This window comes from Pteropus alecto, unplaced genomic scaffold (genome assembly GCF_000325575.1).
Source record: "Pteropus alecto unplaced genomic scaffold, ASM32557v1 scaffold73, whole genome shotgun sequence".
NCBI lineage: Eukaryota > Metazoa > Chordata > Mammalia > Chiroptera > Pteropodidae > Pteropus > Pteropus alecto.
The window spans coordinates 1,104,177-1,130,491 of record NW_006436284.1 but is presented as its reverse complement, the minus strand read 5'-3'; the positions used below and the strand labels follow the sequence as shown (position 1 = coordinate 1,130,491).

The 26,315-nt window shown below is 35.1% G+C and overlaps 1 protein-coding gene across 1 annotated transcript; it reads right to left on the bottom strand.

The window, feature by feature from the left end:
• Nucleotides 1-2,494: 2,494 nt before the first annotated feature.
• MRPS30 (mitochondrial ribosomal protein S30) lies at nucleotides 2,495-9,299 on the bottom strand. Its single transcript, XM_006912447.3, has 5 exons — nucleotides 8,678-9,299; nucleotides 7,107-7,252; nucleotides 6,242-6,347; nucleotides 5,031-5,207; nucleotides 2,495-2,907 (listed from the first exon to the last, which is right to left on the bottom strand). The coding sequence occupies exons 1-5, from the start codon at nucleotides 9,258-9,260 to the stop codon at nucleotides 2,618-2,620; spliced, it is 1,302 nt and encodes a 433-aa protein (XP_006912509.1). The 5' UTR covers nucleotides 9,261-9,299; the 3' UTR covers nucleotides 2,495-2,617.
• Between the last annotated feature and the right edge of the window lie 17,016 nt (nucleotides 9,300-26,315).

The window sequence follows — 26,315 nt, the reverse complement described above, 5'->3', positions numbered from 1 at the left end:
GCAGGTAAGGAACTGAGGCTCTCAGTCCAACACCCTGCTAGCAACATCACTTTGAAGATCTTTCTCTAGCTGAGATTTCAGATAAGACTCTGTCCCTGCCCAATACTTTGCAGCTTTATGAAAGACTAAGTAGCAGAGAACCCAGTTAAACCATGCCTCCACTCCTAAAACATAGAAACTGTGTATTGATAAATTTGCAGTTCTAAGAAACTAAGTTTGCAGTTAAATGTAGTGCTGAATAGATGTTTTTTTTCAATTTGTACTTCTTAATCTTTTTCACCTTTTTCTCCCATTCAGAACTCCTAATGTTCTGAATTTTTAATTTTAACTTTTTTCTCTAGCTCTCAAATTTATATTTGTCTTTTGCAAATCTGCAGTTATATTTGGTAGTTTCCAATTTTCAACCTTTTATCTTTTTGAACACAGTAAACATTAATTTTAAAGTCTATCTTACAATCTAAATATTTGGTACCCCTTTGAGTCTATTTTTCGTCTATTGTTTCTGCTGGTTTTCATTTCTGTTTCTTCTCCCGTGCTCACTTATTATATGGAGATGTTATACTAGAAAAAGTGTGTGTAGAAATAATTTGAGGCCTAGGAAAATGTCCTTCTCCAGATTTGTATTTTTGAGACTCCTAGTGCATTAGAGATCTCAGGTTACATTAATCTACTTTTAAATTTTCAGATTTTTCTGATCTATCTAAGTGACTCAATTCTACGCCACATTCTGTGGTTTACTCCTGATTCACCCTTACCCCAAGGATGTGGTCCTTCTGGGTCTCAAACTAAGTTATTCTAAGGGAGTTCTAACCCTGGAGGTCTTATATTTTAACTTTTGTCCTTCTAGTCTCACAAGGCTGATGAAATGCTCCTCAGTCTCTTAGTCTCTACTTAGTTAAATGCCTCCTCCAGAGAAAAAGAAAAGCCCAATACTAGGCACACCTATTTTCTTCCAGATATCAGTCTGGCAATTATTCACTACCTTGTTAGCTCTCAATGCTTTCAAATAGATGTTTCCAAATAATCTCGTAAACCATTTAGGGAAGCAGAGGTTGAAGGTATCTCTTCCTTAAAAAAAAAAAAAAAAAAAAGACGGTTACCTCATAGCTTTCCAGCCAGTATGGAATCACCATTTGGGCCCCTTCTCTAGTCTGACAAAGGCTCAACCCTTTAAGAGCATCCCAACCCTCCTTCCACAACTGGGGAGTGTGATGCTGTAGACAATCTGAGTTAGGGTAGAAAGGGAAACTAAATACCCAGTGTAGTGTCAAAATATTTTCTGGTTGTCAACTTTGGTTCTATGAAAATGAACAAAGTTTCTCCCAACCTCATAAGTAAACTGTCAAAACAAAACAAATAAGGATTCACTTTGCCCTTCATGTAGCAGAAGAGGAAGAGAACAGAAGTTCATGTATTTTGCCAGATAGTGACATCCTCTAACTCAAAAACTAAGTTTTCTTTGATTTAATTATCTCAAGTGAAATTGAATTCTTCTGAATTTATCATTACTATGTTTGTTGTTAGAAAAATGAGATTGCTAAAGCCTAAAAAGTAACTGTAAAGGTTGAGTTTTGTCACCAATAATATAAGTTCTTAAAGTAATTTGGACCTCAGGGGTCATAAACTTGGTGTCTCAGGAACAAAACATTTAACAGAAATTAGTGAGCTTTGCCAGGTGATGTTCACCAAGTAAAGAGAGGAGAAATAAAGGCGTGGGAGACTGTGACAAACTGTAGAGAGTATGTCTCCTATAAAGAGACCCAGAATAATTTCCAGTTCCTATTTATTGTTAACGTGCAAGAATGTAAAACTAGAGTTGCCAGATCTTACAATTTTCAATAGAATCTGAAATGTGGATGTTTTATAACCCCTCTCCCTTTTATCGTTGACAATTAAAACAAAAACCCACACTGTATGCAGTTAAAGATGAAAGATTTTTAAAGAGAAACATTTTTTTCTCACTAAAAATTGTTTTGAATGAAATTTAATTCTCTGCAAGATTAACAATTTTACAACTGATAACTGTTTTAGAAACAGCAAACTTAATTTGTTAATCTTTGGGACAGAGCAAATGTCACTAGCTGAAATATGTTAACATTACTTCTAAGTGCTAAGAACCTAAGTTGTACATAAATTCATCAGTTGGATTATTAATCATCTGTTAACTCCTCTGAGCCTCAGTTTCCTATACTTGCAAAATGCTGTTCATGTTTTAGAGGAGCTTGAAAGGACTTTGAAAATTCTATTATATTATTAACAAAAATATTAAAAACAAAAAAGAAAAATGTAAACAAAACATATATATTCTCAAGCATTTGAATTACTGCCCTTATATTACTTTTAAAATCACAGGTATTATCAGGCATTGAAGATAGTCCAATTAGTCTCATCAGTTAGTCATATATAAATCAAATTACTTTTAAATCAATAATATACCTAAAATTAAATCTTTCAGTGTAGAATGAGAGGTCTAATCACAGGTTAACATAACAAATATTTGCTTCAAAAGTTAAGGCATTTAATATTTGGCAGTCACAAGTCTCATCATTAAAAATATTTTTATTGTTTCATCAGTGACATTTAAATATTTCCGAATTCCTGAATCAAATGTCTCTTCTTAGTTTTCCAATGGCTGTGATTTGTCTTCTTTCGGTCTATTCAGTAGAAAGTGAACTATGTGAAGTAGAACATCATCATTAAAACCTTTCACATCATTATCTTCTATTTTTTCATAAAGAGGCTTACTCTGTGTCCCCCAACATATATTCTTACGAGTGTTATTTTGATCGGCTTGTGTAGTAAGTGCCAAAGTATTTAACTGGTAGCAGAAAAAAGAAAAGTATTTTCCATCTGTGATTACACCCTGAGAGACAAAAGGTCGAGTAACATCTGCTTCACTCCAGAATCCTATAGAAGAAAAGTTATAGTGAAATTTACATAGAATATATTTTACCAAAACAAAACATATACATTAGACTGCAGCGGTCCCCAACCTTTTTAGTCCCAGTGTTCCTATGAGAAGCTAATGCTTGATGATCTGAGGTGGAGCTGAGGCAGTGATGCTAGTAGGGAGCCACTGCAAATAGAGATGAACCTTTGCTCGCCTGCTGCTCAAATTCTGCTGTGTGGCCCAGTTCCTAACAGGCCATGGACGGGTACTGGTCTATGGCCTAGGGGACCCCTGCAATAGAGGGTACTGAATACCTCCTAAAAGCTAGATATTTTACCTACCAAATTCCTGAAGGCCTCAAAGCTTTCTCTCATTCTAATCCTATATTCTATGTCTGCATCAAGAATTATTTCCTCTTGCCTAGTACCACCAAACTCATGATACATCTTTTCAACAATTTCTGCCTTCAACAGCTTTCCACCTGTAACAAGTTATATCTATGCAGATCTCCCCTACATCTAGTATTAACTACATCATTACTCATCAACTTTAAATATGTTCAAATTTTCCCCATACCAGTAGCATCTGCCACCCAATAATCATTATGGCCATTTATTTCACCAACTCTACAAAAAAAAGCCCTTCAGCAAAACACCTAACTTTCTAAGTACTTGAACCATGTCCTCAGACAAATTCTGTGTCTTCCTTTATGTATTTCAAAATTTGTTTTATGAGTTGCTTTCATTTCGCTTAGTGTGTCTTAGGTGATAAGGCTCCAGGGTGCCTTAATATCTTTACAACTCAAATTTTCTGACTGCTTCTTGTTCCCGGCTGACTGGCTTTAATACTTTTAAATCCTACTGCCAGGGTCAAACCTTAATGGAGACACCCAATGAATAGTACTGTTAAAATGTGAACTTAATTAGATTGCAAAAAATATTTTATCTTCCGTGAGTAAACAGAGCCATTCTAACATCTTCAGGAAAGGTTCCTCACTTTTTTTGATTCTGTCTAATCCTATTCCTGCTCTGTACATTTACTTCTTTTATAGAAATGTAAGTCAACAATTGTTGAGTATAAGGTTAAAATATATACATAAAGGAAAAAGGTGAACCTAGCAATAATTAAATCTGTATTAAAATTCCTTCTGGGTACTTATATAGAATTAAACTAGTTACATATTATATTACTTCAGGTTTCATAATAAAATCCAAATGCCTCAAAATGGACTCTAAAAGTCCTATGCAATATGACTTCTGGCTTCTTCTATTTCATTCCTGACCATTCTTCCTCTGCTTTCCTCATTAGTTTTCATGTTGTTCCTTAAACACCTCAAGTCTGTTTCAACTTCAGAGACTTACTTGCCATTCCTTGTGCCTAAAAGTGTCTTTCTCCCAAGTTTAAGTATAGGCAGCTTATTGCCATTCGGGTCACTGGTCAAATGTCATTTTTCTGAAGACCTCTTCTAAATTATTATGTTTAGACAGATTCTGCCCCATATCCCATTTACACCTGCACACTATAAATCATTCTACCCCTTTCTAGTGTATTTTCTTCATAGTATTACCAATACCTAAAATATTGCATGCTTATTATCCTTTACTCTCCTCACTATAACATAAGTTCCAGGAGAGGAGGATCTGCCTATCTCATTGAACATGGGTCTCCAAGGCCAACAGTGCTTGTACACAAAAAACATTCACTATTTACTGAATGAATGACCAATCGCCTAATCCACATCCTGGATATGGCCTTCAAAAAATTATAAAGGATAGCTGTGATTTAACTTAAAATTTAATCCACCAAAGCATTTCCTTTTCTGGCTTCAGAAAGCTACTATCATCTACAGTGTTGATTTAGTTAGCTATATAGTCTTTAAAATACTTGAAAACACAGTCAGAAAAAAAAAACACTCTCAAACAAAAGTGATCAACATAAAAGATCAAAGTAACTACCTAAGTGCCACCTGCCAACTACAAATGTAAAATATTTCATTATGGATTTTAAAACAACTATATTTTGTGCCAATGTAAAAATTTTCAAAATGTTAAGATTCCACCTACATTTTAACAGATAAAAACAATTTGAACTATTTTCTTAAAAATGTCAGATATCTTCCAAGAACACACCATTATTTTACCTTGATACATAGCTTGTGCTCCAGTCCACGCAAAAAGGCTTGCAATAGCATTAGCTCTAAAAACAACTTCTATCTGATCAGCACAGTTTTGTTTCAATAGCCTTTCCCTTTTTAATTTGTCAGGTAACAGATGAAACTGGGTATGACCATAACAGTATGGATCTGCTGTCTTTGAGCCTGAAGAGCAAAATAAAAATGTGAAATGAACATGTAGCACATCTGGAGAACATTTTTAGTATTTGTTTTAAACCCATCTTTCTCCTCTACATATCGTGTGATTAGTATTCAAAATATACAAGGGAAGGTTGGTTTATTTATTGACTTGATTATAATAAAGGTAAATTTCACGTGAAAGTACAGTCTGCTAGCTATCATAAAGCCCAATCTGACATATGATAAGTCAAAAGAATATACATAAAACTAATTTAAAATTCCATATTATTTCAGTTTTTTCAAACCCATTATAAGGAGCTTTGTTATTCTTGTCGTTTTGCCAAAGGATACAAACACTTCTAACTTTAAAAACTATGTTATTTAATGTAATAATTACATACCTTCTCAATTTAAAAAATAATTGACTTTTATATGATGCTGCTAAGTAAAGAAAACAAGGGTCAATATTTTATAAAATGTTGATATTCTTGACTTCAGTGGTAAAGTCAAAAGTTCCTTATAATTCTAAGGCTACAGTGACGGAGAGGAGGTCTGGTAGACTAATATAAAGCTTATTCCTTAAAATCTTCTGGAAGTTGGCTAGTGATTAATAGACAAAGAAAAATTAGCAAAAGAATAAACTGCATAAGGGCAGGAATCAGGCCTTATTAATTTTTATATTTGTGATGATTATCACAGAGCGTGATATAAACGGCAGGCTTTTGTAAAAAAGCCAATCACTGCCTCAATTCCAGTTCTATACTTGTTTACTTCTGAAAAAACAAATTACTTTTTCTATATAATAAATCAACAAAGTCTAACAAGTGTAACTATTTATTTTTAAATTTAAATACTGCTAACTCAGTAGAAATAGTAAAATTTTAAATGGTGAGCTGAAAGAATATTTTCTTTCCAATTTTCATGCATACTGCAACCTGAGATTACAAATTATATTGCTCATAGACTACCTGAACCTTAGTCATCAAGAATTAATTTGCAAATCTGCACAAGGCACTTTAGACACATTTATAGTACAATATATCAAATGATAAACTTACCAATAAATATGGTATTTTCATACTGTCGTTTGAATAAAGGAAGTTTGTCTGGCTTACAATTCATAACAGGGGTTTCTATAGGTACAGAATAATCCAGCGGCACAAACTTAAAGAAAAAGTCATAAGTGAATTCACAGCAGCACTAATACAAATTTTACTCATAATAGGTTTAAAAATCTTAAAATAGGATGTTTTTACAAAATGATTTGATAACACTACTATCTAATGATGAATCAAATTTAGCCAGTCACTTGTTTTTGTAAAGTTTTATTGGAACACAGCCATGCACATTCATTTACAGGTGGTACATGGCTACTTTTATACTTAAAAACTGAGATCAATAATTGCAACATAGACTTATGGCCCCCCAAATCTTAAAATATTTACTATGTGGATTTTTACCAAAAAAAATGTGCCAACCTCTGACATGGACACACAGACAACACTCAAAATATACTTTTTTTCTCCAAAAGAACTGTATGTATGTAACATGACCAGCTTATAACTAGAAAAATGCCTCGACTTGTGAAAAGGTAGTGTAGGTATTATAAATTATACTCATAAACTATTATCAGTTTTTTATATTTTTATAGTAAGAAAAAGAAAAGATTCGTATGTCCCTGAAAACTGATGACTTAACCCCACTTACCCACTTAAAATGATTATTTGACCTTCGGGGAATATGTACACCATAGCAGACTAAAAAAGTTTAAAAGAATTTCAGATGGATGTATTTGAAAGAAACTCAAAAGGCAAGTATTCAACCAACACTATTTAACGCACCTAGCCCATTACCTAGTGTGCCTATGACATTTCCTCATCACACATCAATAGGTACATATGCAATAAATAAATAAATCCTTACCTCTGGGAGTTGTTTGGATATTCGGATCTGGTTGTGCGGTTTATCGTTTATTTGGTATCGCAAGGCATCAATTCGACCTTTCCTATGACCACGAGGAATAATTTCTTCACCACGTAACCAGTAAAAGTGAACTGGGCGTTTACAATCTACCAAAAGATATTCAAAATTTTCTTATCTGATCATTTAAATTTGATTATTACGAGAGTACTAACCTCAGCAATACAGAACTCAAGAATGATTGTACTAATTAAAAATATATCAGAAAATACTTTCTGATATAAAAATATATCAGAAAATACTCCATAGAGTAGGAGGTAGGTGCTCATTTAACTTAAATGATCATGACATAAATATAACACGCAAACATTTATTGTCTACTTGTACCATCACTATTTGTACCAAACATTTATTGTCTACTTGTACCGTCACTACCAAAGAATTTTCTCAGTTAAGAGAACAGGAATGTTACCAGAAATAAAAAGTTTAAATAGAGTCAGAACTGTCTTATAAATTACTAATTTGACCTTCACAATAACTGAAAAGTATAAATAATTGTCATCGTCTCCTTTTTACAGAAGAGGAACCTGAGTTGACATGGTTAACTTAGTTTTCTAGTTAACTAACTGGTTAATTTAGTTAAACAGGCCATCAATCAGGAGCAGTCAAAGTCTATGATGCTTCCTTCAAGATCACTTCCTTCTCAAGTGAGAGGAAGTAACAATGACACTGTAAGACTCAGTTGAGCACATATCTCGAGTTATAATAACATCGATTCAATAAATACTTATTAAGATGCCTACTGGGTGGTAGATATAAAATGATGAATATGTCAGAAACACTAATTTTTAACTGTCTATCCATTAAAGAGAGGTTACTGATTGTTAACTGGGAACCCAGATTGACTGAGTTTGAATCCTGACAGCCAAATCTATCAGCTACAGGCTCTTTTGACTAGATACATTTTAGGTTTCTGTGCCTTCGGTTTTTTGTTTTTTATTTTTACCATTTATAAAACAATGCTACCTACTGTAAACAGTTATTGTGAGATTAGTTGGCATAAATAAGATTTAGAACTGGGCCAGGCACAAAGTACTGAATAAATGTTAGGTATTTTAATCAATATCACCTTTAATCTCAACAATTTCATAATGAAATACTATTATCGTAATTCTCATTTTGAAAATGAGAAATGTTAATGAATTGACATATGGTCACGTAACTTTTTGGTGCAAGTGCCAAAAAGGCATCCTAGGTCTGTCCCACTCTCTAAGAGCCCCTTCTCTTAACCAACACTGCTCTTCCATTTGGCTGCGCCTTCACAAAGCAGAGTCAAGGACTGAAGTCCTGGAGTCTTTAGGCTACTAGCCTAGAGTTGCAGTTACAGGTGCGACAACCCAGTCTCCATATTCCTCGCGCAGTGACCGCTACTAAACCACGTTGTCCTCAACTAGGAGTCAAAGAACTGAGAAAAAAACTGACAAAAGAGAGAATGAATAGGAGACAAGTCTGTTTCGGAGTGGGCCCCTACAATCCCCACCTACCCTGCCCGGCGTGGGAGGCTCAAGGCTTACCGAGGGCGGCGGCAGCCAGGACGGGGTTGTGTGCGCTGAGCAGGCCCATGAGGGTGGCCACCAGCTGGTCGAGTAAGGGGGAGGCGATGGCCTCACGTTCCTGGTAGATGGGCAATCGCCGCTTGCGCCGCAGGTAGAAGTGCTCCTGCAAGAGGCAGTCACAAGCGGCGGCGCGCAGGGCCGCTAGGTCCAGGGCGGGCGCGGGCTCTGTCTCCGCGGGTGGCGGAGGCAGACCCGATAGGAACACGGTCTTGGTGAAGCCCTGATACCAGCGGTCGGCGTTCAGGGCGAAGGTCTGCGGGTAAACAACGTACTTCATGAACTGCATCTTGGTGAGGATACGCATCTTCTCGTCCACAGACTCGGCCGCGTGAACCGTCGCCTGCCACTTCTCTACTCGCCGCTGCCGGGCCGCATTGCTTTTGGCAGTCAGGGAGGCCACAATCGGCGGGTAGCGAGCGATGGGGGCCGCCGCGACATCTGGACCGGGTATTTCAGGAGCCCCGACGGCGGCCTCGGCCGCGGTGTGCAATGACAGCCCCGGACTGCGGCGCGCAAACCTCCAACACCTGGCCGCCGCCATTTTTGACCACGGTTTCGACCCCAGAGGTCAACTTCAGCAATTGCCCCTACCCTCTTGCCTTAAGGACCAATCGGAAGGCGGAATCTGAGCCAGTCTTCGGGAGGCCGATTCTCAGTGGGCTTGGGAAACTTACGTCATCCATTACTTAGCCAATCAGATGGTTTCTCCAACTTAGTTTTTCGTGGTCGGGAGCGTTTGTAGACGAAAGGAGAAACTTCGGAGCCAATAGGTTTTCCGTAGGTCTGGCGGGTAGGAATGAAACCTTTAAACCGGAGTTGCTGCCACTTTCGTTTGCATCTTGGACCCAGGCAACAGTTTTGCCAGAAGTCATTTAAGAACGTTCTGAACGGGAGTTTCTAGCTCTTGGCTAACTTTAATGATTTCATTTGTGTATGGCTCATCACGTCTTTTCTGTATTATTGAAACTACCGTTCTAGCTTTTTTTTTTTTGATAATACGTGCTTGCTTTTAAGATAAGGCAAGCATCACTCAAAAGATCACTGCTAATCTTTGAGAAAATAATGCCATATTTCTGTATGCTAATTGATATATAATTTGTTTAATGATAATTTTTCAAAAAGAAGAATATACTTGGATTAAACTGAAAAAAGGGAAATGAATAAACTACGAAAGAATTATGGTTATATTTTGCTGTGTTAAAATTCATTATTTCAGCACACGAGTTGATTCCTACTAATCTGTGAGCACCTTTAAGTAGGAACTGTTTTACTTTTTAATCCTTAGCAATCACCTGTGCAATGATTCTCGAGAACATTTATTATTATATTTTTACATATGTTAATAATAATTTAGCATTTTGACACATTGCAAGCCTAATGTTATTTTTGGTTAAGATTTAATACAGAAGAAAAACAAGGGAATGGATGTCATTTTGATATAGTAAGCTGTCCAAAAATCTGCTACCAACCTCTGTTTGCCAGGACCAACTGCACTGCATCACAGCTGCACTGTAAGTAAGAAAAGAAATTTCTTGAGACTGTGAGATAGCAGGGGCTAGCCTCATGCAAGGGATGACCACTTTTCTGTTAGTGCTTCATTGTAACACAAAGCTTCAGATCCTAAAATTGTCTCATTCTTTTTTGCTAGGATTGACATTCTATGAGAAATTCCTTGTTTTTCTGTTTCTGGAAATTGCGATTGAAATGCAAATGTCTCTAGAATAAAAGTGAAAATATTTCTGGAATAGAAGTACCTTGACAACTAAATATTGGAATTAGTAACAGGTTTTTGTTTTTTTTTTTTTGAACTATTTGTTTTAAAGATAGTAACTTAAATAGCTTCAAAGTATCCTAAATCATAAATAAAAATTACAGAAACTTCTGCCAGTTTTTGATGTAGTACCAAGTCCTTCCCTATAAATGTGATTTTCTGGTTGGGATTCTCAGGTGTTTTTATTTTTTTTGTATAAACCACATCCATAACAAAGCATTTATGATTTACGTTTTTGATTTATTTAATGTGGAGCTAAAGCATATATTTACAAAGCAACCCGAATATAGAATCTTTTTAGACTTTTATGTCTCTTCTTTTCCCTCTAATTTTACCACTGTCGCAGACACATCTAATTCAACAGTAATCGTTTTGGAAAAACATCACCAGAATTTTTTAAATTAGCTTTCATAATTTTAAAGCAATTTTCTTTTCGTACTCATCCTTTATCATTTTAAACAATTTTAGTTAAATTAAATAACTACAATAATAAATAAAACTGGTATGAACAGGTCCGGGAGCAAATTGATAAGCACATCTGGGCACTGAAAGCAGAGGAGCTTTGAGCTTGCTCTTCGTGACACCCTATGTCTTACAAAACAACAGTGTAATACTGCAGTTTAGTAGAGGAGATTTTTGAAAGATTCTTTATGTCTTAAATACTTATCCGTTAAAAGTAGAGTGAGACTTGCAAGGTTTTAGAAGTACATCTTGCTCATTTAGGCCAAGGGGTCAAAGAACGTGGGTGGAAAAAGAGTGATCAATATGGTGAAGTGTAGTGGTTAAGAGCATGAACCTAGAATCAGGTTATCTAGGTTATAATCCTGGCTCCACCATTTAAATAAGTTGAGTGACTTTGATGAAGTTTATTAAACCCACCAAGTCGTACCTTCCTTATCTGTAATATAGAAATTATTATTACCTTTTCTGATTTCTCACAGGATCATTATAAGATAAAAATCAAACAAGATGCACTTTAAGTTAAGCATTATGTTTTTGTTAATATTGTAAGGAAGAGGAGGAGACACATTATTATCACTAGAAACTAATTAGTTCTCATGATATAGCAGTTTCATTTTTAAAATACCCGTTGTTGGAAGACTATGTAAAGTTTATTTTTTATCAGCAGCCATTTAATACTTGGTTCCTCTTGAACAGTTATTAAGTGAATGATGAAAAACTCACCGTCTGAGTATCCCTATTTATTGTTTGGACTCTTCTGTTTATTCACTTATGTTCTCATCAAAGATTTATTGAATGTTTACTGTATGTTAGATGTCAGGCATTTTGGTGATGGTGAGGTAAGAAAGAAGGAAGCCTTCAGAAACATGAAAAACAGTCCGTGGAGGAAAGGTATGGTTTGAGAATATAATAGGAACTTCTGATTTTTTTTGGTGGCCACATGCGTATCCTGCTGTCTTGAGCAGAGAAGGAAAGAAGAGTATTTGGGGCAAGTACACTGAGCCAGGAGTAAGGTGTTTCACTCACCTCCATTGCAAACCTAAGGAGTGCCAAAAAACTCAGTAATGAACATAATATTTTAATAAAAAGTCTTAAAAATCAAAATTAATTCAAAAAGTCCACGATGAATAAAATATCAAAATTAAGGGATCAGCAGAATCACAATCTACTCACAGTTCAGAAGTGAGCCCCCCAGAGGCCATGCATATGATTCTTCCTCAAATATTGGAGTGGTGAATTTACCCAGATGCTGTTCTCTATCTGTGCATCGTTTGTGGTCCTTCCTCTCCAACAAGGACTTCTTAGGGGGATATCAGTGAATCTGAATATACCTTTGGATATAGGACCAGGTTTTAATATGGCTTAGTGTCCTACCAAACTGATTATACTCCAATCACGAGCTATATATTTTCCTATTTCTCTGTCATTGAAATATGAACATGTCTGTAATATGAATTTCTGAAATTCATGTATTTCAAATGTTCTCTCAAATTACACAACAGTGTTCCTTAACTCATGCATATAGCGGTAATCTGTTACATTTAGAACATATGGCTGCATATGATATTTTAAATGTCTTTTGCAAGCAAAGTCATCATCCAGTTTTATGGAAACATCTGCAATATGACTGGAGCAAAACAATAATTTTTCTCAGTAGTCATCAGATTTTTTTCAAATTCACGTTGATCTAAGTTAGCTTAAAATTAATTTTTCCTAAAATAACTCAAGTAGTTAAAATAGCCTCAAATGACTTACAAATAGACATCAAAGTATGATATTCATAATGAGAAAGCAAATTGTTACCACATTTTTGGAGAGTACTTTGGTGATATCATTCAGCCTTCTAAAAGGCCCATTACTTCTATCCCTGAGGTAATAACTGAGTTCAGTCAAAGAAAATGACTCAGTATAATTTTAGAAATTAAAAAATATATGTACAACTTGTAATGCTGACAGCCGACTGCTACCCAACTCCCAAAAAAAAGTTTAGTTTTGCCCAGATCAAGGTGAGAGGCTCACCTTTCATGACATCATCACCCCACCTCCATCCCCCAGCAGATCTAAGTCCTACTCTCTAAACAAGAATGTTTCAAGATCCTAGGACTGTTGACTGAATTTGGGGGCCTTCCTCCTTCTAGGACTGCTTGTCTGTGTATTCTTCCACTCAGCTTCCTGGCCCTGTGTCAATAGTTTTCCAAAACAAATACAGACTCATAGAAACAGTGACAAAAGGGATGGTTACTAAAAGGGAAGGGGTAGGGAAAAGGGTGAAAAAGGTGAAAGAATATAGTCAATAGCATCATGATAGGTTTACATGGTGAAAGATGATTACTAGAATTAATGGAGTGATCACATTGTAAGATATAGAAATGTCAAATCATATTGTACGCCTGAAATGAATATAACCTATATAATATTGTATATTAACTATACTTAAAAAAGATAGAACTGTTTTCCCTTTCTCTTCCCAATTAGTGTACCCTCTGCTCCTCTAGACTGTCTTCTTTCTTCCTTGGACTTGGGTTGCCACTTTGCCTCTTCTTCCCATTCTTCTAGACTAAATTTTGTATAGTCATTATGTGGGAAGGAAAACAGCCCTGAAAACATATTCAGGGTTATATGAATCACTGTTTAACCTTCAGTGTAGTCTGAGGTAGAGAAAATGGCATCAGGGTAAAAGTCAGAGAGGAGAAGAGGGAAAGACATTGAGAATAACTGGCTTGACACTTGGCGATGTAATCTTGCTCCATTTGTAATAATATAATAATAAATTGCAAACATTTATAATAGTAAATATTTGTAATAGAAAATAGCATACACACAAAGTAATAATAAGGGACAATTTAAATAAATTATAGTACATTTAAATTAAAAATGAATTTAAAATCATATCCAACAAGATATAAAAACATTGATAAAATTTATAAAATAGTAAAAAGTTTTTGAAATAAAGGTAAGTTTAAAAACTAAAATTAAAAGCAGTCTGTGTACATTGCATGATCTGTTAAGAAATATGTGCACATAAAGACACACAGAAAAACCCAAGAAAGAGTGCAATAAAATGTTATCAAAAGTTAAAAGCAGGGGGTGTAATTCTTGGCATTCTTCCTTCCTATAATTTCTAATTTATCTTTACTAAATTCAAATTGTTTCTTTCTTTTACAAATCAAAATAAAACAATTTAGAAGTAAAAAGTTAGGAAGAAAGGTAACATATTGCCAGAATCTGAATAGATGCATGGTATATTATTGCATCAGATGGCCAATTACTTGCTGAATATATCTAATCATATAGTAGAATTCTAACTCAAAGTAGTAGGCTTCTGGGTTAGATTGTATTGATTTTCTACGTTAAAGCCTAGTATTCTGTTCACACAAGTTCAAATTCGGAGTGGATAAAGTAGAAAATTCAGGGCTAGGAATTGGAAGAAGCTATCAGATACCTGAAGAAATGTAAAGATCAACAGAGAATAAACTGAACGAAGCCATCTAGAGTTGGAACAGTGAAATTGGAAGAAACTCACTGCAGGTTCAATGGCCTACAACCTGAGCTGACAAACAAACAAACAAACAAAAACAGTTGCAGAGGCTTCCCCCAGGAAAACAGAGGACAGAGAGAGGAACAGGGTGAAAGGCATGACATCATGTCCAGCCATTCTGCTCTACATTGACGGGAAAGTAAACAGAATCTTAGGCCTATGCCCAAGACATGTCATTCTGAACTAGAGAGAAAATGATGTCCTTGACAGAGAAGCTTCTTCATTTATAGCTATACCTCCATTATTCCCTGAGCCCAGCAACTAGGGTTGGCCTGTTTCCACAGTCATAAGAACATAAAGTCTTTGATGTAGGCTGAAGATTTTGGACCTGAGTTCATCCTTTATATTGTAATGATTGTATCTCTGTGCAGAGCTTTTGTATGTTATGTAAATGTTGCATATGATCCTTTAGGAGATAAATAACCATGGGGGAACTATGAACAGAGAAATTATTGCATATGGAAAAGATAACTCTGATGGCAGTGAAGAATAAATACGATGGGTCTGAATGGATTTATAGAAAGCATTAACAATGTTATTGAAATTGTCAAGAGAAAGATTATAAGAGTTTGAACAAAATTAGCTGAAGTGGTGATAGAGAGGGTGATCTATAGGAGAGACATTCTGACTGTATAATAAACTAAACTTGTATGTGGGAAATAAAGAAAATCTGGAATAACCCTAAGGGAAATGATATGGATGGTAGAATTATTTCCCAAATGTAGTATGTTTTGGTTAGGGGAAGATGATGAGCCTAGTTTTGGATATCCTGTTATCAAATATTAGCTATATGACAATGGAACTCAGACCAAAGTCTAGGCTGGAAATACAGATGAAGGACTCAACAAATGTGTGGTAGGTTGAAAGCATGGGCATAAGCGAGATTGCCTTGAGACAGCAGTGAGAATGGAGAGTCATATGGATCTTGATGAACATTAATATTTTAGGGGTTTGCAGATTAGAAGAGATTTGCCAAAGTAAAGAAAGAGAAACATCTTCAGAGGTAGGGAGAAGACAAGGAGAGAATGGTTTTATAAAAATCATACTAGGGAATTCCAAATAGTGTTGAACTCTGAAGAGAACTTAAATAAGAAACAGATAATTTCTATTGATTTGAGAATAAAGAAGCTGTTAGTGACAGTGTGAAAAAAACTGTTGGATGAACTGAAGACAATTTGCTCCGGGTTGTGTAGGCGAGAAAGTGGAGTCCGTGAGTCCTTTTAAAAAAATGTAGATTAATGTTAAATACATGTGAGGTAATATTGATAATATGTTCTAAATTTTAAAGAATAAAACAAAATAAATAGCCATGTACCCATCACCCAGCTCAGGAAGTAGAATGGTATCAGTAGCTTTGAAGAATTTCACCTCCACTGTGACCCTATCTTATCCCTCCTCCTGCCCACCTAGAGGTAGCCACTCTCCTGAAATGTGTTTTTAATTCGTTTGTGTAGTTTTATCATGAGTAGATTTTCTTAAATATTTACTCTCTGAATGGCACTCCTGGACTTGTACAGTGAACAACGTGTGTGACCTTTCATGGCAGTCTTGACTAAATATGGTATAGTTTTGCATGTTTTTGAATGTTTTGTAAGTTCAAAATGAAGTCATGTTATGAACTTTCTTTTGTGTTGGGCTTACTCATTCAATTCGAGTTGCTGAAATTTACCTATATTGAATTTTATCGTTGTAATTTGATTATTTTTATATTATAAAGTATTACTTTTTATGCATAGATTTCAATAGGGTAATCCTCTTGTAGCTTAATATTCATATTGCTTCTTACTTGGGGCTATTTCAAACAATGCTCCCTGAACTTATCTTCTCTATGCTACGTGCTAGAAGAGGAATGGTTGGGTTATCCTCAACTTTAGTAAGATGACAAATATTTTTTCAAAGAAATTGTTTTCACTTACTCGGAATTTATAAACAGCAACACCTGATATTGTCAGTCTTAAACTTTTGCTCATTTGATATGTGTAAAATGATTTTTTTTTTGTGGTTCTAATTTGCATTTCTCTGACTAGTAATATGAATTTGAGCATGTTTTAATGTTTTTTAGTCATTTGTATTTCCTCTGCTATGAAATGTCTGTTCAGGAGTTGTTCATCTTTTTTTTTTTTAATGATTTGCAAATACATTTTCCAGTTTTGGCTTGACTTTTCACTTTATCGTATTATTTGATAAAAATAATTTCTTAACTCCAATGTGGTCATATTTTTATGTTTTGCTCATTTTTAAATCGGTTTAAGAGGTACTTCTCAACCTTGATGTTTTATATAAATGTGTAAAAAAAAATTTTATGTTTTTCCCTATCATTAATAAATCATTTTCTTCTGTACTACAGGCAGCTGAGACCAATGGTGGTGATATTCCTGTAATAGTTGCATTTCTGGATTTCCTAAAAGCAACCTTCTTGCTTCTAATTTTCTACATTAAAACTCTTTGTGGCCTAAATTTCTGGCTGAACTCTGTTGAAATATTGTTGAGGGAATATCCAAGTGTAGAAATGTGAATTTGCTGGCAGCAATCTAGATGATTCTAATTTTTTCCCAGCAATTAAATAGAAAAGGCAGCTGATGATTGCACAGAAGGGCACACAAAAAGTCAAAAAGAGATGTGGGACAATAAAGTTTACAGATTGAGTGATTGGAATCCATGGGCTTCAGTTTGGATAGGAAGGTCTATATTCACATGTGCACACATGAACACATACATATATACATATGTTCACACAGAAGCAACCCTTAACGTTCCCATGTTTGGTTTTCGTACATTACTTGGCAAATATTCGTATCCCTCAACTTGCCTGTCATATAATGAATTTGAAATTTAATGCACCACAAAAAGAAGGGACTTCAATCTCTAGTTTGCAAAAAGGATGACAAAGACCCTTAGAATTTATTGCACTTAAAAGATCTATGAGGATCAGTCTCTTTCATTCAAGGAACTAAATTATTTGTATATTGAGTTCATTAGAAAATATCATTATGTCTACAGTAAGGTTGTATGAAAAGAGGTAGAATTTTTATGACCATGACCTTTAGGTCATTAGAGAACATTAGGAATAAGACCCTTGGTAATGATTCACCTGACAACGTAGGTTAGATGCATGATAATGATTCATGTACTCCGATTCCAGGAGCACCTCTTTTTCAGATTAGCAGATATGTATATCAATTGTGTCAGATTGCCTAGGTAAAAGTCCTGATTCTAGTATTTTTTTGTCTTTGCCAGCTTGAGCAAGTCACTTAATCTATTTTAGTTCCCTTCATTCGCCTTTGGAAATAATAATGTGTCTACATAATAAGGATGTTGTTATGTTTAAATGGTGTAATACTACTTCAAAGTGCTTAGAAGAGTGAGACAGGCACATTGAGTGTTCAATAAATTTTTGCTCTTATGATTATTTAGCACTCTGTGATATTTGTGAGAGGAATCAAAGTAGTTCACACATCCTAATGAGATAACAGATACTGTTTTTTCTTCATTCTGCTCTCAGCTCCTTCTCCTCTAACACTCACACAATATCTAGTTCACGTTTATGGGAACTTTTCATTTATCATATCCCCAACATGGAAAAAATATACTGTAGAGCGGTGATAAGCATTGTGTGTCCTCAGACTAGCAGGATCAGCATCACCTGGAAACTTGTGAGAAATGTAAATTTGGGGGCCTCATCCCAGATTTACTAAAATCAGAAACTCTGGGGATGGTGGGCAACGAGCAGTATTTTAACAAGTCCCCTAGGTCATTCTGATGCATGCTAAAGTTTAAGAACCACTGCTCTAAGTATATCATTCTGGGCCATGGCTGGAAAAAGAATTTACCCTATCTGGTATAAATGGAGCTGTTTTAATTAACAGGCTACTTCAAAGATGTGCCCAGGGTTAAGAGAGCAAACGAGGGATGGTGAAACTAAGAGGCCAGCAACTGCAGGCAGACATGCTTATCTTAAGTTCTGAAGGGCAAAAGAGAAAAGTGCATTACAGACCCAGAGAGACAAGTATCTTAAAGATGGAACCACTTGATAGGAGCTGTCATCATCAAAAATCCAGGCACAAAACAGGGCGGACACAGGGAAGAAATATCCCAACTTCTCTGTTCTCATGCTTTTTATGCATACTCAGCCAGAAACCAGTCATCAAGGGAGCCCAAGGAGGCAGTGCTCATGGCCCAGCTTCTCAGTTCACGGAGCAGGGCAGTGAAGGGCAGAGAATAGATTTGGAAGCCAGGTGCGGATGGAGAATAACCAGAGCATGTAGTGTGGACCCTGAGCAAAGAAGAAGACAGAAATGGGAGCTGAGACGTCACTGACGTAGTCTGTAATGCAGAAGACAGATCAGTTTTCTTCTCATTGTACATCTAGTTAGAAGGACTGAAATAGTAGACACAGGTTTAGAATGAGATTTTATCCTCATAGAACACATATTATTGAGTGCATAAAATGTGCTTTACATTGTGGCAGGCATTGGAGATTCAGCTGTGAACAAAACTAATAAAACTCTTTGTCTAATAAAGTTTACATGCTGGCCCAGTGAAATAGAAAGTAAACAAATATGTAATATTTAGCTTTGGGGGCAAGCACTCTGAAAGACAGTAAAATGAGACAAGGACAGAGGTTGATTTTTTATAAAAGTTGATCAGAAAAAACTTTTATAATAAGGGACATCTGAGCAGAGAATGGAAGTGAGCCATGAAGATATCTGAGGAAAAGAGTTTCAGGCAGACAGAACAGCAAGTGTGAAAGTTCTTAGGTGAGGAGGAGGAGGAGGAAGAAAAGAGGAGGATTGGAGTAGGGGGTGAGACATGGATAGGAGATAACATCAAAAGTAACAGCAGCTACCTCCATTGTTTTTATAATTCCATGATGAAGTTGTCTTGGTTGTGATCGGAAAGATCCAATAAGAGGAATTTGTGGACGTGGTATCTGAGGTTAAGCCTTAAGGCCTTCTCTAAAAGAATAAGGCTTTTATTAATTTCATTTCTACAGCAATATAAGTTCACTCCATAAAATCGAAAACATTTAGCAATTGCAAAATCTTTTAGCTGTTTTGATTTCTTATTTTTCAGAAGGGTACTATGTCCCACCCAATAAATCCAATGATATTTCATAATTTGAGAGTATTTTTTAAACTAAATAAACTTTAAAAAATTTGATAATAGTTTTAGATTTGCAAAACAGTTGCAAAGACATTGCAGAATTCTATTTCCATATACCTACTTCAACCAGTTTCTCCTGTTTTTAATATTTGATATTATCATGGTGCATGTATCACAATGGTGAATTGTGCATTTCTATTAACTAAACTCCATTCTTTATTTGGCTTTCACTAGTTTTTTCACAGTTCTTTTTTTGTTCTAAGGTCTCATTTAAGGTACCACAGTACATTAATTGTCACGTCTCCTATCCTCCTCTGGTCTGTGATAGCTTCCCAGATTTTCCTTGTTTTTGATGAGCTTGACGGTTTTAAAGAGTTATAGTCAGGTTATTTGAAAACCGCTTCTCAAGTTGGGTTTGTTTGATATTTTCCTCACAGTTATTCTGGGGTTATGGGTTTTGGGGAGGAAGACCATAGAGGCAGAGTGTCATCACGTGGCATCAAGCGCACATGACTTACATTTTTGTGATTTTTCAGCAACTAATTTAACAACAATTAAAGAAGATTTGTGTAGTCAACAAGCACTACAAAAATATTTGGAAATGTAAGAAGAAATTAGGATATTTTTGTAGTAAAACAGAAGTACTTTGCATATATATATATTTATATATGTGTATATATCTCTGTGTGTGTGTGTGTGCATATAAATACATATATAAATGCATTTTTTAAAGGAAATTCTGACCACAAGATGTCACTATTAACTTATGTATGGGCAGGAAGGATGCTTCGAAAAGCAAATTTTGTTGGGTATGTGTGGTTAGAAACCATTATTAAAAAACCTTGGCAATAATTAACCCCCAAAAGTTTCAGTTTTACAAAGCCACTAGAATGGTTTGAGTTTAGAATGTTAAACTTTTTTCTTTGAGTTTTGCAAAATATTTCACACCCAAGCATACTTATTTGGAAATTTAATTTAAAACAATACGGTTTGATAATGAAGTTGAATGCTTAATTAAATAGAAAGCAAACCCAGAAAAATCACTCTGAGTTTATATAATTCTTTTAACCAGTAACAATAGCTTTATTTGAACTAATGAATATTTAATCCAGAAAAGATTTAATAGAAGATGAAAAAAAAAAACATCATACAAGATGCTTTACATGACTAAAATTGGTGTTATCCCCAAACAACAATTTAGAAATGGAAGTATTAAATTTGTACCCCTTACTTTTTTACTAAATAATTTAAAAAATTTCCCTAAAGGTAAAGTAGAAAGAAACCTATTTTTAGCTCCCGACTACCCAGCATATGTATATTTAAATTCTCCCGGATGTAATAGTTTTGATTTCCGAAGTAGATCCCGTAACTCTGACTCTGTTACAGTTTTGCTATTTTACTCACCCTGCTTCCTCTACGGTCTTTCTCTATCCTCTCATTTTTTCTTCTCCTGTCCCTGACATTTACTTTTCTTTCTCTCTTCCTTCCTTCACCCTTCCTTCCTTCCTTCCCTCCTTACTTCCTTCCTTCCTTCCTTCCTTCCTTCCTTCCATCCTTCCTTCCTTCCTTCCTTCCTTCCTTCCCTTCTTTTTTCCTCTTTATTTTTTCTACTCTTTGTGACTTTAGGGCAGCCTCTTCCATTATTGTGTAGTAATAATGACTAGAAGTTCTTCCTAAGTGAACCAGACATCTACTTCTCTATAGCTTTTACCCATTGGCTCTAATTCAGTCCTTGGGAGCCACACAGAGCTGAGTCCTGTACTGATTCTCCATAACAGCTTTCAAATAATGGTGACAATTATCATTTAATTCTCTAAGCTTCTCTTTCATTTTCCTAAACTTGCCCGGACTTTTTGGCTATTTTAATATTAATACTACTAGTAGATCCCCATCATCTTGCCATTCTCTTTTGATATTACAGACTTGCAATAGTCCTCTTAAAATGTGATGCCTAGAACTGAAATTTAATACATTAGCTATAGTTGGAGAAGCCAAGAATAAATTGGGACCATTGGTTTTCAAAATTATTTTAGTAGCCTAATAATATTACTCACTTTATTAATTAATCAACCCTTTGTAAACCCTCTTCACACAAAATACTGCCATCTTGGTTCCTACTGGTCTGATGAATGTGTGTGTGTGTGTGTGTGGCCACTACGTACCTTTCTAGCCTTATGAACCTTAATGCTTCTGGCATCAAGGCTATGGCCGATTAAGCAGAACAAAAAGTTTTACCTCTCAACTTCATTTCCTCTTTTAATAATGTTTGAGATATAATTATTTACATATACTATTTATCTAATGAGGTCTTATATCATTCATGTGGAATCTGTTCATATGGTTATCAATAGCACAGAAACAGAGAAAGTAATATTTGCTGGATTTCTTGTAAGAATGCAGTCAAAAAAAGCCAGCTATAACTGGACTTCAAATTCCAAATGCTTGAATTATTAGCTCAGTTTAAAATCTACAACCTATATTAACCTGTGAATTAATTAATATATCACCTAGTCTTGAATGGCTATAAAGAAACAGAAAATAATGGAATAGCAGTATAATGAAGTTGCTTAGAATGTGAGAATAAGAAATAGATGGGTTCTAATCTTGTGTCTCCCATTTACTAGCTATGATACTCTGGGCATCTCACAAACTTGGTTTGATACCTACTCCCAGCATTAGTATAAAGGTTAATTGAAATGAGATATACAGGCTCTTAGCATAGCACCTGGTCCATAGGGCTCACTCAGTAAAATACATCTATTATGATTAATAACAAACAGTTCTCAAATACATTTATACTTTCTGTATATATAGAACTGACATATATTTTAAAATTCTGTTGATAAATTTACAGTGAAACCAGAATATCTGGCTCTTTCTGTGATCCAGTCAGTGTTTATGAAAAAGCTGTCAAGAATTACAGAATTGGTCTCTTATGATAGAAAAATATTATCTTACACAGGACTAATTTTTAATAAAGGCTCGATCAGCAATCCAACCAACTAATCTTCCTCTTTTCTTTAGTGTGGCAATGATCATATTTAGCTCTGATCTGACCATCAAATTTTAGTCTACATGAGATTATGTTTTTCCCCTTTTGTTTCTCTTCTCACTACCTCCTTAAACTAAATTCTGAATTTTCTTTTTAACTTGGGCTTTCCAAAAAACTGAGACCTGCTAGAGGAAAATAAAAATCTCCATATGATAGAGCATACCTTATTCCCTCAGAATTTTAGAAAATGGTTATATTGAAGTCAGGGGCTCTGCATTTGTTTCTCTAAATGAGGAAAGTTTGGGGATTTCAAAAGGCTTTCACCATTATCTCATTTCTATCCCATGGGTGCATTTACATAGCCAGTTGGGCAGGAAGTCAGATGACGAATTTCTCATTACTCTGTTATAAACTAACGATTAACTGACTTTTCTCCCATGCCCAGTATCCATTATTATCAATCTTTCCACAGAAAGTCATCATATGGGGCCAGGTCTTACAATATTTTGCTTCAATACATTTTGGCTGTGGCACAGTGACCATTTCTTCTTCATTGATAATCTAGTTATTGGTTCCCACTGATCTCTGTCTGATCTAGTTATTATAAGTAGAATATGTCATAATTACTACATACATAAATATTATAAACTATGTATATTACTGAGTTTCAGGAAAGCAGATTGAGCTGTATTCACTCACAGGCTCTATGACACTACCAACTTTAAATTAGGCAATTTAAAAAAATGTATAAACTCTTCCAGCAATTTACAAAATAAGTTCTATCTTCGTAAAAATATTGTTGGGGAATCTCAAACTTGGATTTAGTCTCCTTCTCTGGTCTGCGAAAATAATTTTTTTCCTTTAAAAGCAATCTACATTACCTTGAGAAGTAATATTTAGATTGCATTTATAAGTAACAAGCACAATATTATTACATTTTCTGTAATTTAATTTCAATGATATTGATTTTATTTGAAAGACACATTATTCTTTATTTTTCTGATGCACAAAGCTGAGCACGAATTACTGTAAAACCCCACTCCCTGGCCTTTTCTCTCAGAAGATAGGGTCAGCAATGAAGCATGTTCCAGGACATCATCAGGAAGGAGAGTAAAAGGTCCTCTACAAGCTGTCCACTTCCCTTGTCTTTCCAGATCTTGGAAATGTGGGGGGATCTATCAGCCAGCGCGGTTGCTGGCTCTGAATTTCTGTATCTTCTCCCCGGAGCTCAGCACGATCTGGGCATTGGGACAGAATCTCTGTGGGGGCTAATGGAAGTTCACCGCCCAAAAGTGTGCTCATAGACCATACACGTTCCAGAAAAACATCACAGAGCACTATGCCTATTGACTAAATGGCCCCAGACTCTCAGTCCTCATTGACATAAATGAAATAATATAGGTTCTAAAACATGATGCCTTTGCAATCCAATAAATCACTAAACAATTTATATTATGATGTTAACTCGGTTTCTAAACTTGGTTAATGAATACCAGGAGCGGTGTGCTGACTTCGAATTGAGAGACAGATCTAGTTTTACTTCATGTTTGCTCTGTATAAGAAAGCTAAACAAAAGAACGAGAAACCTTGACATATGAATATGAAATGGGTATTTATATCAGAATTTAATTATAAATGACAAATTTACAGGAAGGTGAAGGGTTATAATGATTAATCTCCTTTTATGCACATGCCTCTATACTGTTAAAAAATAGCACGATTTTCCAAAGAAAAGTATATTTTTCTTTCTGCTGAGCAGATCCCTCAGATTCTGCTCATTTTATGTACTATGTACACCAGTAGGGAATCTGACTGAGGGACTCTGCTCCAGCCCTTATCTTACTCTGCTATTGATGATTTTGCATCAGGATATTTCCTTGAGATTGATATTGGAACTAGGAATGCAATCTTCAGCTGATGTCTTCAGAATTTAGATGACTCATTGAATTTGTAATGGCTAATAGTACTAAATTGCAATTCTAGGTGATTTCATGGATCATCATCAAGGATTGTGTATTAAAACTCTTACCTAAAGCTACTTACCGCCTGACATGGATTAGAAGCCCTCTTAGTGAGGCAGAATGGATCAGCTATGAACTTGCAATTTCTACATCGAAACTTAAGCACTGAACTACAGCAAGGTCAGCAAGCAGCTAGCCACTGACCTTGTCTTTGTTAACACCCCTCAGCTATTACAGAGACAAATGTAGTTTTAGTCTCCTCCTCATTTCAGTCCATCTGCCACATATTCACCTTTCACCAGCACTTAATTCTCAATCAAAATATTTTTCCAGGATGAGAAAAGAACCAACTTCCAGGCAAGAAAGGAAAGAGAATGAGTGATTCTAGTTAATGACTTCCAGATAAGAATTTGCTTATTTTCCTAATGGCCTACTGTGTTCTACTAAGCTATCATGTAACAGAATAGATAACTTCGAAGGGAGAACTGTCTAAGGATCTGAGGACAGAGCCACAGCACCTTTGTTTACACAAAATATTTTTTTAATAAATTAATGGAAGCTGCAAACGTGTAAAACAAATCTAAGAAAAATTTAATTTTTTAGGCAAAATATTTTTAAAACGTGAAATCCATAAAAGTAAAATCTCTAAAGAAAAAAATACATAAATTATTTTATCTATCATGAAAAAAAAAATTTCTGTGCTTAAGAGTTAGTGTGGGATAAGTTGTGAATGTAGTAAAAACGTATTTGTTCATTTGAAGGCAAGATTGAGAATTCCAATCTAAGACTGCATCATTCAGACTTTCCTCTACCATTTTTTTGCCATAATTATCTGAGCTACATCTTCCAGAGTAGCCACTAATATGAAACCCCTGCTAAACAAAATGTAAACACTATATGAACGGTAATGATGATCTTTAGTTCACCACAGTGGTCTGACCACATCAAACATGAATAAGTAGGTGGTTTCCAGAACACTGTCAAATAAGAGAAAATAATCTGTTGCTGAAAATACTGTGGAGTGGTGGATAAGAGACACCCAAATTGTCTTATCCTCATAGTAATAAATGAAATAAGCAATAATATTAATAAAAACAATAGCAGACCAGGGCTATTATTTAAGGAAAACATTTGAGTATGTTTTATTATAATTAACAGTTATAGAGAGGAAAAGCAAAAAATTGGGAGGAATTATGGTTACTATTTTCAGAGCAGCTCTGGCATGGAGAGTACCTTACCTGTCTCCAAGGAAACAATTACTTTTCATCCTGTTTTTGTCAATCTGTAAACAATGCTGAGGGTTAAGGGAAAAGTCCTACTTTAAAGGGATATTGCTTTTAACATTTGTGAAGTTGTTTAGTTGCTTAGAAATCAAAAAAAAGTAAAGTGAGAAGTATTATTATAGCATTTGTGGTATTTAAACCTATAATTAAGGTGACCAAATATTTTCCATAACCCCCTTTATATTCAGTCCTTTAAAATTTTTTGCAAGTTTATACTTTGAAGCTAAAACTTTCCACGATCTGTATATCAGTAGATATGTATTGCTTGGAATCATTGAAAATTTATTGAAACAAGTTTGATTTTGGTAATTTGTTTTTTCTTGGATAATTTGAAAGTCACTGATGTTTCTACAGAAAGCAAAGAGAATGCTGTATTTCATTTTGGATTAGGCCTTAAAATGAAATGAGCATTCAGGGACCCAAAAGGAGCTAATGTAAAGTTAGAAAATAATAGTTTAATGATAATAATGTCATTCACAGATTAAA

Excerpts from the sequence above, each read along its gene's own strand:
- MRPS30 (XM_006912447.3), bottom strand. The coding sequence starts at position 9,260 with ATGGCGGCGGCCAGGTGTTGGAGGTTTGCGCGCCGCAGTCCGGGGCTG. Across the intron at positions 7,253-8,677 it reads CCTGGCTGCCGCCGCCCTCG|ATTGTAAACGCCCAGTTCAC; the intron begins GTAAGCCTTGAG and ends ATCTTTTGGTAG. Across the intron at positions 6,348-7,106 it reads TATCCAAACAACTCCCAGAG|TTTGTGCCGCTGGATTATTC; the intron begins GTAAGGATTTAT and ends TTTTTCTTTAAG.